The sequence below is a fragment of the Astatotilapia calliptera genome, chromosome 15 (assembly GCF_964374335.1).
Source record: "Astatotilapia calliptera chromosome 15, fAstCal68.1, whole genome shotgun sequence".
NCBI lineage: Eukaryota > Metazoa > Chordata > Actinopteri > Cichliformes > Cichlidae > Astatotilapia > Astatotilapia calliptera.
The window spans coordinates 26639861-26652885 of record NC_137436.1 but is presented as its reverse complement, the minus strand read 5'-3'; the positions used below and the strand labels follow the sequence as shown (position 1 = coordinate 26652885).

The window sequence follows — 13025 nt, the reverse complement described above, 5'->3', positions numbered from 1 at the left end:
GTTGGCTTCCACATTTGTGATAATGTTGGCAGCATCACATATGATCTTCACAGTGCAGAGAACACAAATTAGCATCCATTACTATAATGAAATAATTTGTTAGTTTGAAATGCTACAGGGAACTATGTACCTGTACATTAATGCTGTGGAAAGACTTCCTGTTCACATAGTCTCCTTCATTTACTAAAGGAGCAATGATTGGAATGTGAGTGCCATCTATACAGCCAATCACGCCTGGGAACCGTGAGAATAAATGTAAAATTTAAGTAGTAGTTCAAATATCACCACATCATGAATTAAGTTTCGTTCATCCTGATACCTGCAATTTTGTGGCATCCCTCTTTGATAAATGTTGTAGGTCTATGACCGGGGAACACCACAAACGAGTACAGGATACATTTCAGTGCAACTGTAACATTCCTGACTGCCCGACAGACGGTAGCCTTGGAAACGTGCTCAGTGTCACCAATATTATACAGAAAGCTCCCGTTTGCAAAAAACCGAAGTGCAATACAAATAATATGTACAGAACTGAGAGGATGTCCGCGATGTGTCACATGAGCAATCAGGGATTGTAATATCTAGTCCTTTTACTGAATCTGATTCATTGTATGAGCTGTTTTAAACTCCTTAATCTCGAAAGCACAAATGCAATCATACAAAACCCCATAGCCACAAAACCAAAGTACTCAGCTGGATGGATCATAAAAGGTCTCAGGTACCTCCACAGGTTTACATATTGAAAAAACTAAAATGTGACATAAACGGGAGTCTAACTGCAGTGGAAGCAAAGTAGAATTTTTAAATCCAAGAAATCTGAACCCCCGAAGACACATCTGAGGAAGTGCTGCATAATTAGAAGAGCAATAAGACAAAAGAAGAATTAATTCACAAATTAAACATTTAAAGAGAGCGAAAATAGAAAATCTGTAATGGTTTAATGATATGAGAACTCCTCAATTGGTTTTTGTAATGTTCAAAAATAATTTCAGATATTCTACCTGAACATAACAATAAAACTCAACAAGATAACACAATATTTTCTACTAGCTCAACTATTATAAGAGCTGTTTAACAGCAACACCCACTCACACTAAAATGATTTAAGATTAGGTTTACTTTTGGATGGTGGAAATAAGAGAAAGTCAAATTATTCATCCAACAATGAGACTGACCAAAGAGGATAAACATGTAACTCACACCATTCAAGGTTTTTAAGTGTGTTAGCTCTTAACTCTTCAAATTCAGGGGCTGCCTTAAGGAAATCTGATAACAGAGCTGCACTAACAGTCACATGATGACCCTTGAACTCTTTAAACTCATTAAACATTAACTGTATAAATCTTTATGTCAGATCATAACTCTCTGAATTTGCAGTTGGGAATTGATAAGAACTTATTGATATCAACTTATCAATTCTCTGTTGTGCTCTGAGAGTACCGTAAAAGAGTCTCAGTTTTATTCTGGGAGGAGACACAAACCCTGCCTCACTGGGTCACTCAAGTGTACTTACAGGCAGTGTCAAGCCCAGATAAACAGGAAACCTGCAAGAAGGGTGCTGTTGTGATCCTTCTGCAAATAAGCAAACACTGAAGGTACCTTGCCTCCCAGTAGTGGTATCCACTACCAGCCTAAAGTAGCCATTAAAGAAGGGCAGCTGTGGTTCTCCTGTATCCCACTGGTCATCCTGCTGAAGGTGTGTGGTTAACTTAAGAGCAGGTGTAAAAAAGTTCCATCAGACTTGCCAACAGGGTAGTTGATGATGGCGATACATCAAACCTGTTTCTTCCTCTAAACTCCTACTGTGTTCATGTCAGCGGTCGTGTTTTAAATGGGTTTTAACATTTTGTCTTTTTTTATTTACAGAAGCAAGTCATTAAAAAGATTCAGCCCATCAGCCCTATCATAACGACACAGATAATATTATGAGTAATACAATAAAATAAATACATATCTAAATTTAAGAAAGTAACAAGAGGATCCTGTAGAGAGTCTATGTCTCTCCTCTTGGTAAACCAAATGTGTTTGACACAAAAAAAAAGCAGAATAATAAATTTAAAAAACTCAGTTTAACTATTAACCTTCACGGCTTTATATATTTGGTGTCCTGATACCAAATCTGTAAAAACATTTGTTCAGCTACTTCTGCTTATAAGATAGAACAGCATTAAATCACAATCAATGATTTGAACGTTTGACATTTCTATTACAGACTTTGAGATTGTGTCTAAATGTCCAAAGGGTTTTCTTCTTCTTCATTCTTCAAAGAACACAGAGACAATGTGGAACCATAAGACCAGAATCCAAACCCAGGATACACAGGTTCAGTGAATGTTGTGTTGACTGTGTGGAGGTGGATCAGAGTGTCAGAGGAGACTCTGTAGAACGACAGAGTCCCAGCAGGACAGTCCACGTACACTGCTACTCTGTTAGACATGGAGGATGAGGAGGGCGAGGAGAAGGAGATGGTTGTAACTGTGTTATTGTGCCAGACGGAGTAACCAACAGTATCAGAGCAGCTCAGACTCCATGACCGATCATTCTCTCCAAACCTGCAGTCAGTTCTGTGTCCTCTCCTTCTGATTCCTCTGTAACTAATAGATATGTGAACTCTTCCTTTCCATTCAACCTCCCAGTAACAACAACCAGTCAGACCATTTCTACACAGCAGCTGCCACCAACCAAATCTGTCTGGATGATCAGGATATGGTTGCTCCTCCTCCACAACTGTCACCATCTTGTTGTCTTCAGAAAGTTTAAGGTTTATGTTTATTGAGTTTGTGTCCAGTTCAAGATCACAGACATCTGAAGGCAAGAATAAATAAAAAGTTTACAAGAGGGCACAGTTTTTATCTTACACATCTAATGGCTTTATTCTGTAATTACTGATATGCTGTCATTTGTAGAAAGTTTAATGATAATGATTTGGATTTAATTAGAAAGTTTCACATCATTAGTCAAACTTACACTTCCTCAGACCAGGTTTTAACCACTGTTCACCACTATGGTCCACCCTGGAGAACAAAATGCAAAAACAATGATTGTCTATCCAACTTTCAACGCGTATTAAATGTTGAACATGAACTGTACAATGTTTAATTTAATATAGTCATTTATATAGTATTGCTTTGAGTTTTTAATTTATTTAAAAAAAAAAAAAGATAAATGGACAGCTTTTATATTTGGGAAACTTTTCATAGCTCGAGAAAACAGGGTATCAGAAAACTTCACAAAGCCTTTTATAAAATGAAAGGTTTCAACAAGCGCTAGATAAAAGAGCTTATCGAGATAAACAGAATCCAAGGGGAATTACCAAATAACTGTCCAGATGTATGGTTAATTCAATAAGCTAGAAATGAAGATTGGGGCCTCTCCTCCTCCACAGCCTGTGCTTCCTAGTGTGGTGTGATGCAAAATATGTTGATGAGTCTACTCATTCACTGGGGACATTTGTCACTCAAGGGAAAATACTTTGTGTGTTCATTACCTGAGAGTTTCAAGTGTGGAGAGCGGGTCTCTCAGTCTAGCCGATAGCAGCCTCACTCCAAAGTCTCCTAGATGGTTGTAGCTCAGGTCCAACTCTGTCAGATGGTAGGGGTTGCCCCTCATAGCTGAGGCCAAAGCAACACAACCTTCCGCTGTGATCATACAACCTGAGAGCCTGGTTTAGACGATATTAACACAAAATGTAAATATTAATAAAAATTAAGTGACATAAACAGAAAACAGGCTTTAATTGATCCAAAATTAGCTGTAATCTGACCTGAGAATTTTCAGTTTGCAATGTGGATTTTCCAGCCCAGTACACAGCTGCTTCGCTCCTAAATCCTGCAGTTTGTTGTTACTCAGGTCTAGCTCAGTCAGCCTACAGGACTGGGAGCGGAGAACTGATGACAAAGCTTTACAGCTTCTTTCTGAGAGATTACAACAGCTGAGCCTGAGAAAGATTTAAGAATGAAAGCCAAAAAAAAAAAAAAAAAGGCTATTGCTCAGATAGTAGAATTGAATGTCCACTGATCACAGGATTAGTGGTTTGATCCAATATTTCTTCGATCTGTCTTGGACAAGACATTGAACTGTAAGGCCACTTTGCATGGCACCTTGACTGCCAGGGGTTTTTCAATGGACGAATAACACATGCAGTTCAAACCTCTTCATGGAACATAGGTAAAGTTAAAAGGGTCATTTGCAAATAATTAAACTCCGACTTTTTATTGAAATGTATACAAAGGCAATATGTCACCTGTTTAAACTGAGGGAAATTGAGCAGTAAACAATCTATCCATCTGTTTTACATCATATCTTATCTTACCATATTTATGGGGATCTCAGTTTAATTTAAATCATTTTTGAACATAAGAACATGTTTATAGAACACTTTGATTTGCATTTATGGAAGACGACAATGTTCTTTAAAGTGTCTGTGAGACCCTCCAATGATTTATTTTAACAAAAGGTTCTTTTGCTTAGATGATCCTTGTTTCCTGCATTTCACTGGATTCTGTGAACAATTAAATTTCCAAATTATCTGCAGTTATGCAATGAGAAAGATTTTTAAATTATTGAACTACACTGAACAAAAATATAAACGCAACACTTTTGTTTTTGCTCCCATTCCCCATGGGATGGACGTAGAGACCTAAAATTCATTCCAGATACACAATATAACCATCCCTCCCAAACAGTGGTCACAAATCAGTCCAAATGTGTGGTAGTGGGCACATCTGCTATATTGAGATAATCCATCCCACCTCACAGGTGTGCCACATCAGGATGCTGATCTGACATCATGAGTAGTTCACAGGTGTACCTCAGACTGCCCACAACAAAAGGCCACCCTGGAATGTGCAGCTTTGTCTCACAGCAAAATGCCACAGATGCCACAAGCAATGAGGGAGCGTGCAATTGGCATGCTGACAGCAGGAATGTCAACCAGATCTGTCGCCCGTGCATTGAATGTTCATTTCTCAACCATAAGCCGTCTCCACAGGCGTTTCAGAGAATGTGGCAGCACATCCAACCGGCCTCACAACCGCAGACCTCGTGTAACCACACCAGCCCAGGACCTCCACATCCAGCAGGTTCACCTCCAAGATCGTCTGAGACCAGCCACCCAGACAGCTGCTGGAACAATTGGTTTGCACAACCAAACAATTTCTGCACAAATTGTCAGAAACCGTCTCAGGGACGCTCAACTGCATGCCCGTCGTCCTCATCGGGGTCTTGACCTGACTCCAGCTCGTCGCCGTAACAGACTTGTGTGGGCAAATGCTCACATTCGATGGCGTCTGGCACGTTGGAGAGGTGTGCGCTTCACGGATGAATCATGGTTCACATTGTTCAGGGCAGATGGCAGCTGAGAATGTCCCAGTTCTTGCATGGCCAGCATACTCACCGGACATGTCACTCATTGAGCATGTTCGGGATGTGCTTGACCGGCGTATACGACAGCGTGTACCAGTTCCCACGAATATCCAACAACCTCGCACAGCCATTGAAGTGGAGTGGACCAACATTCCACAGGCCACAATTGACAATCTGATAGACTCCATGCGACGATGTGTTGCACTGCATGAGGCAAATGGTGGTCACACCAGATACTGACCGGTTCTGGGTCCCCAGACCCCCAATAGCGCAAAAAACTGCACATTCCAGGGTGGCCTTTTGTTGTGGGCAGTCTGAGGTACACCTGTGCACTACTCATGATGTCAGATCAGCATCCTGATGTGGCACACCTGTGAGGTGGGATGGATTATCTCAATATAGCAGATGTGTCCACTACCACACATTTGGACTGATTTGTGACCACTGTTTGGGAGGGATGGTTATATTGTGTATCTGGAATGAATTTTAGGTCTCTACGTCCATCCCATGGGGAATGGGAGCAAAAACAAAAGTGTTGCGTTTATATTTTTGTTCAGTGTATTTGTCCTCCCCGTTTTTATTTTAAAAAGTTTCAGTTTATTTGTCATGCTCTTTTAATACCCTGCATAAAAAGAACATTAGTCGTTTTAGGTTTTAGATTGCCCAGTCTTTTTTTCTTCTTTTGTTTTTTGCCTTGATGCGTTACTGATATTAAATACAAAATGAAAACCTTTCAAACAGTGATTTTAATATTAGTACCATTTTCAATGACTATTGTAATAATTCTGTGTTTAGGTTTTCTTTTATTTCTACTTTATACTGCACAAACATTTCTATACATGGGTTTGTAGATGTCTTGTACTCACAGAGCTTTGTTGGAGGCTTTGACCACTGGCAGCAGCCTCAGAAGAGCCTCCTCTGAAGAAGAGTATTTTTTCAGGTCAAATCCATCCAGATCTTCTTCTGATGACAGTAAGATGAAGACCACAGCTGACCACTGAGATGGAGACAGTTCATTTGTAGAAAGACTACCATATCTTATGGACTGTTGGATCTCCTCCACTAGAGAACGATCCTTCAGTTCATTCAGACAATGGAACAGATTAATGCTTTTCTCTGCAGAAAGATTCTCACTGATCATCTTCTTGATGTACTGGGCTGTGTCCTGTGAGTTACTTCCCGTCTGTGTCAGCAAGCCTCGTAGGAGAGTCTGATTGGTCTGCAGTGAAAGACCCAGGAGGAAGCGGAGGAACAAGTCCAGGTGTCCATTTGGACTCTCCAAGGCCTTATCCACAGCACTCTGGTAGAGATATTTTAGTTCATGTATTTCTGTAAACACTTCAGGCGAATAAGATGTTGCCTGTTGATCTTCCAGCAGGTTGACTCCAGAGTTGATGAAGGTCAGATGGACATGAAGAGCAGCCAGAAACTCCTGAACACTCAGATGGATGAAGCAGAATGCCTTGTCCTGGTACAGTCCTCTCTCTTCTTTAAAGATCTGTGTGAACACTCCTGAGTACAATGAGGCTGCTCTGATGTCAATACCACACTCTGTCAGGTCTGATTCATAGAAGATCAGATTTCCTTTCTGCAGCTGATCAAAAGCCAGTTTTCCCAGAGATTCAATAATCTTCCTGCTCTCTAGACTCCAGTGTGGATCTGTCTCAGCTCCTCCATCATACTTGACCATCTTCACTTTGGTTTGAAGCACCAGGAAGTGGATGTACATCTCAGTCAGGGTCTTGGGCAACTCACCTTCCTCACTGGTTTTCAGCACATCCTCCAGAACTGTAGCAGTGATCCAGCAGAAAACTGGGATGTGGCACATGATGTGGAGGCTTCGTGATGACTTGATGTGGGAGAAGATCTTGGTTACCTGCTTCTTATCTCTGAATCTCTTCCTGAAATACTCCTCCTTCTGTGGGTTAGTGAACCCTCTGACCTCTGTCACCATGTCAACACATGAAGGAGGGATCTGATTGGCCGCTGCAGGTCGTGTGGTTATCCAGATGCGGGCAGAAGGAAGCAGTTTCCCCCTGATGAGGTTTATCAGCAGCACATCCACTGAGGTGGACTCTGTAACATCAGTCAAAATTGTAGTTTTGTGGAAGTCCAGAGGAAGTCGACACTCATCCAGACCATCAAAGATGAACACAACCTGGAAGTCTTCAAAGCTGCAGATTCCTGCTTCTTTGGTTTCAGTAAAGAATTGGTGGAACTTGTTCATCACTTCTTTACTGAAACCAAAGAAGCAGGAATCTTCTGTGTTAGGACTGTTTTCCCAATGCCAGCCACTCCCTTTGTCAGCACTGTTCTGATTGGTTCATCTCTTCCAGGTGAGACTGTAAAGATGTCTTCTTGTCTGATTATCGTTTCTGGTCTGTTTGGTTTCCTGGATGCTGTTTCAGTCTGTCTGACCTCATGTTCATCATTCACATCTGAAGTCCCTCCCTCTGTGATGTAGAGCTCTGTGTAGATCTGATTCAGAAGGGTTGGGTTTCCTGCTTTAGCGATCCCCTCAAACACACACTGGAACTTCCTCTTTAGGCGAGTCTTGTGTTTTTGGCGAAACTCTGCAGCATCAGGGTTTCCTAAATGAACAAATAAGAAACATATCACAGTTTTGATCATTTTTCTAGCGTATATGCATGTTTGTGAAAGACCAGAATTTTAAAACCTGCAACATCAAAGCTTTTTTTAAATTTTCTTGTGCATACATGAAAAGTTAGATACAGCAAGAGCAGCAACAAGACACCCCGTAACAGCCACACCGCATATCAGGCACTAAAAGCTTCAAGTAGAACATATAAGAAAATGTTTGGACAGCTTTTATTGCAGTAAGATTTGTTGTATATGCAGTCCAAATGTTTGTTCATAGTAAAGGCAATGTTTGTTTTATTCCAATATAATATAATTTATTTTATTATATGTGTGCTGGGAACGTCTAGCAGAGGCCCCAGTCCGCGAGATCTTCAACGCACACCTCCGGCAGAGCTTCAACAGCATTCCGAGGGAGACTGGGGACATTGAGTTCGAATGGACCATGTTCAGCGTCTCCATTGCCGAAGCTGCTGCATTGAGCTGCGGCCGCAAGGTGGTTGGTGCCTGCCGTGGTGGTAATCCCCGAACCAAATGGTGGACACCAGAGGTGAAGGGAGCCACCAGGCTGAAGAAGGAGTCCTATCGTGCTTGGTTAGCCTGTGGGACTCCGGAGGCAGCCGACAGGTATCGACAGGCCAAGCGGAATGCGGCTCGGGCAGTGGCTGAAGCAAAAACTCGGGTGTGGGAGGAGTTCGGAGAGGCCATGGAAAAAGACTTTCGGACTGCCTCGAAGAGATTCTGGCAAACCGTCAGACGTCTCAGGAGGGGAAAGCGGTGCTCTACCTGCACTGTGTATAGTGCTGGCGGAGCGCTGCTGACGTCGACTGAGAAAATTGTCAGGCGGTGGAAGGAATACTTCGAGGACCTCCTTAATCCCACTGACACGTCTTCCGAGGAGGAAGCAGAGTCTGGGGATGAGGGGAATGACCCGCCAATTTCCGGGGGCGAGGTCACTGAGGCAGTTAAACAACTCCTTGGTGGCAGAGCCCCTGGTGTTGATGAGGTCCGCCCCGAGTTCCTGAAGGCTCTGGACGTTGTAGGGCTGTCCTGGTTGACACGCCTCTGCAATGTTGCGTGGAGATCAGGGGCAGTACCTGTGGACTGGCAGACCGGGGTGGTGGTCCCCATCTTTAAGAAGGGGGACCGGAGGGTGTGTTCCAACTACAGGGGGATCACACTCCTCAGCCTCCCTGGGAAAGTCTATGCCAGGGTGCTGGAAAGGAGAGTTCGTCCGTTAGTCGAACCTCGGATACAGGAGGAACAATGCGGTTTTCGTCCTGGTCGCGGAACACTGGACCAGCTCTTTATCCTCTCCAGGATACTTGAGGGTGCATGGGAGTTTGCCCAACCAGTCTACATGTGTTTTGTGGACTTGGAGAAGGCATTCGACCGTGTCCCTCGGGGTGTCCTGTGGGAGGTGTTGCGGGAATATGGGGTGTCTGGCCCATTGCTACGGGCCATTCGATCCCTATACAACCGTTGCAAGAGCTTGGTTCGCATTGCCGGCAATAAGTCGGACTCGTTCCCGGTGGGTGATGGGCTCCGCCAGGGCTGCCCTTTGTCTCCGGTTCTGTTCATAATTTTTATGGACAGAATTTCTAGGCGCAGCCAAGTGGCGGAGGGCTTTCGCTTTGGTGGCCTCAGAATCTCATCTCTGATTTTTGCAGATGATGTGGTTCTGTTGGCTTCATCGGGTGAGGGCCTCCAGCTCGCACTGGAACGGTTCGCAGCCGAGTGTGAAGCAGCGGGAATGAGGATCAGCACCTCCAAATCTGAGGCCATGGTTCTCAGCCGGAAAAGGGTGGAGTGCCCACTCCGGGTCGGGGATGAGTTCCTGCCCCAAGTGGAGGAGTTCAAGTATCTTGGGGTCTTGTTCGCGAGTGATGGGAGAAGGGAGCCGGAGATCGACAGACGGATTGGGGCTACAGCTGCAGTAATGCGGACGCTGCACCGGTCCGTCGTGGTGAAGAGGGAGCTGAGTGTAAAACCGAAGCTCTCAATTTACCGGTCGATCTACGTCCCTACCCTCACCTATAGCCACGAGCTGTGGGTAGTGACCGAAAGAACGAGATCGCAGATACAAGCGGCAGAAATGAGCTTCCTCCGAAGGGTGGCTGGCCTCTCCCTTAGAAATAGGGTGAGAAGTTCGGCCATCCAGGAGGGGCTCAGAGTAGAGCCGCTGCTGCTCCACATCGAAAGGAGCCAGCTGAGGTGGTTCGGGCATCTGACAAGGATGCCCCCTGGGCGCCTCCTGGGTGAGGTGTTCCAGGCATGTCCCACTGGGAGGAGGCCCCGGGGCAGACCCAGGACATGCTGGAGAGATTATATCTCTCGGCTGGCCTGGGAACGCCTTGGTGTTCCCCTGGATAAGCTGGAGGAGGTGGCTGGGGAGAGGGAGGTCTGGGCCTCTTTGCTTAGGCTGCTGCCCCCGTGACCTGGCCTCGGATAAAGCGGATGAAGATGGATGGATGGAAGTTACAACTATTTTACTAAATGTTGTAAAAAATGACTCGAAAAAACATGTTTTTGTAAGTTTTAGAGCTAAATGTGGATAAATGTTGCCGTTAATTTCGGCATGTTTCAGTTTACAAACGGCGCCCCATAATAGTCAACCTTATTCTTACAGAGATGTGATTATTTTATGGATAATTAAAGTCAGTCATACATCCACAAACACAACAACTGCTCGGTTTGCAGTCCTGAATATCACGGCACAAGCAGGATTCACTGCACTGTTAATGTTCGCTATGTTATATTGCTGCCTCTGTTCGGTGGTGTCAAGCCAAACGGACTTTAACGTGTGTTTGAACGAGCTGACGGTTCACTCGTTAAGCTGAAAGAAAGATGCTTTAATCACAGGAGTCACACATGTGTCCACTGTACCATCTGGGAACTCTTCTTGTTTAGCACTTGTAATAACACAAACACTAAATCCTCCTTCTCTTGTGCTGTTTTGTAGCAGTGTATACACCTGAGACTGTCAGCTGTCTGTCTGTCCTGCACTTTCTCTCTGTTTCTTTCTCTCTGATTGTGTAATAAAAGTATGAACATGTATTTATAAGTTACACTTGTGTTTGAATCCTGCAGCTCATCGCACATTTGATTTCCATGTGTGACAACTGCAAGTGTCCAGAGTGAGGACAGAGTGAGGGACCCACTGCTGCACATCATCTGTGAGGCTTTGCACCCCTGATGATCCACCAGGACAAACTCAGCAGTGTGTGAGGAAGAGGAGGAGGAAGAGCCAGCAGCAGCTGACAGATGGAGAGAATAGACAGACTGTTCCCTGTTTGTGAAGGACTGCTAGAAAAGTTTAACATAACTAATTGTCTGGCCTGAATCAGTCTTATTAGGTAATGTTTAAATAATTTTATCATTCCAGTGTTTTCAGTGTGGGAGAAAGTACTCAGGGCCTTCAAGTTACACACTATGAAAGGCAGCAACAAGTTTAATACTCAGAAACCTAAAGTATGTATCAGCAGCAGAATAGACCTAAAAATAAATGTTTGTTTCAGTTCTATGAAGCTTTGAGTATTTTGGATTAGTAGTACTGCTGTGTTTGTCGCATCATATTGCTGTAATTGTTTATATGCTTTATATATTCTGAGGTAAGTTGATCTATAGTGTTACATCATATTTTATAAGGATGTTATGTGTTTGTATACTTTCTGCCCAGTTTGACCCATTTAGCAGAATTCAGCCTGTTTAAGGCTCTGATATCTATTCTGTATGACTTAAAGCAGTTATGACATGGTCTGATTTTCTCACCCAATAAAGGAATATTTCATATATCAGTCTACTCTTCATTCTATCAGAAACAGTTATCACAGCTCGTACATTTGCTTTTTACACATATATGTAAGCATTGAGCCAAATGTAATAATGCCAACATACTGAAGGAACAACATTTGTCTCTTATATATGATACATCTATATATACACTGTCAAAGATACTTGAGTGTCTTTGAGTGAAGATTTAAGGTGATGGGACATATAAATAGCTGCAACTTGAATCTTTACTGAAGCTCAGTATTTGACACAGAGGTCACTCACATGTGCTGTACCAGTGTACCTGCACATGTGATGTGACAATAGAAGTGATTTGATTTGAGAGTTCAAACTCACTGCTGTAATAACTAATAATGATTAGTATAATAACTATAATATTGGCCATATCATATTTACACTGACTTTAGTCTCATGAACAACATTAGCTAATTGTTATTTACTAGCTAATCTTAAACGACTGTTCAGTACAGATATGAAGCCCAACAATCATGTTTTACAGTCCTGTGGTCTCAGCCTCAGATACTTATTAAATCACACAAAGCTCATGTAGAAACAAACAAACGAACAAAATATTTTCTCCTTCATTTCTGTCAACCACACGTTTCCAGCTATCATGGTTGCTAGGCAACCTGGGCAGCGCTACTGAGGCTAGACCATCCCATTTCACAAGCCTCGCACTTCCGGCCTTAGCGGTCTTTGAGTACACGGCCCTTGAGGACCGTTGAGGCTGCGTACTTTAAGGCTGCAGACCCTGAATTGGGATACAGCCCATGTGTACACCTAAGAGGCTGACATGCAGACCAACAATGCTGAATCTAGAACCTTCTCCCCGTGAACATGGAGCCAGATGTGTTTGACGCATCTCAAACACAACCTCACCTGAGTCAGAAACCACATCAGATGATCGAGTTCTACCATCTGTCCACTAGATGGAGATGACTGACAAAGATATCAGCACAGGTCTGAAAGCATGTGTGGATCTCACACAAATGCACACAGACAGTTTATTAGGCACATCTGTTCAACTGTATGTTAAAGCAAAAATGTAATTAGTCTGACATGGCAGCACCTCCTGGTTCAGGACCGCCTGCTGGAGTTCAGACTGAGGGATATTCCGGCTCAGAGCCTTTCTCTTCGTTTAACACGATCAGCACACAGACAGGATTTACCTCAGTGTGACAGGAAGGCTTTTATGCTTTCTGTTTGGTGAAGTCACCTGATTAAACACGTCACCTGTTCACGTCAGGGATGCCTGTTTGAGTTCATCACAG

The 13025-nt window shown here is 43.4% G+C and overlaps 1 protein-coding gene across 1 annotated transcript; it reads right to left on the bottom strand.

Moving 5' to 3' along the window:
* Positions 1-6226: 6226 nt before the first annotated feature.
* Positions 6227-7591, bottom strand: LOC145420302 (protein NLRC3-like). Its single transcript, XM_080289388.1, has one exon. It carries the CDS (start codon positions 7589-7591, stop codon positions 6227-6229), a length of 1365 nt encoding a protein of 454 aa, XP_080145514.1.
* Positions 7592-13025: the final 5434 nt, after the last annotated feature.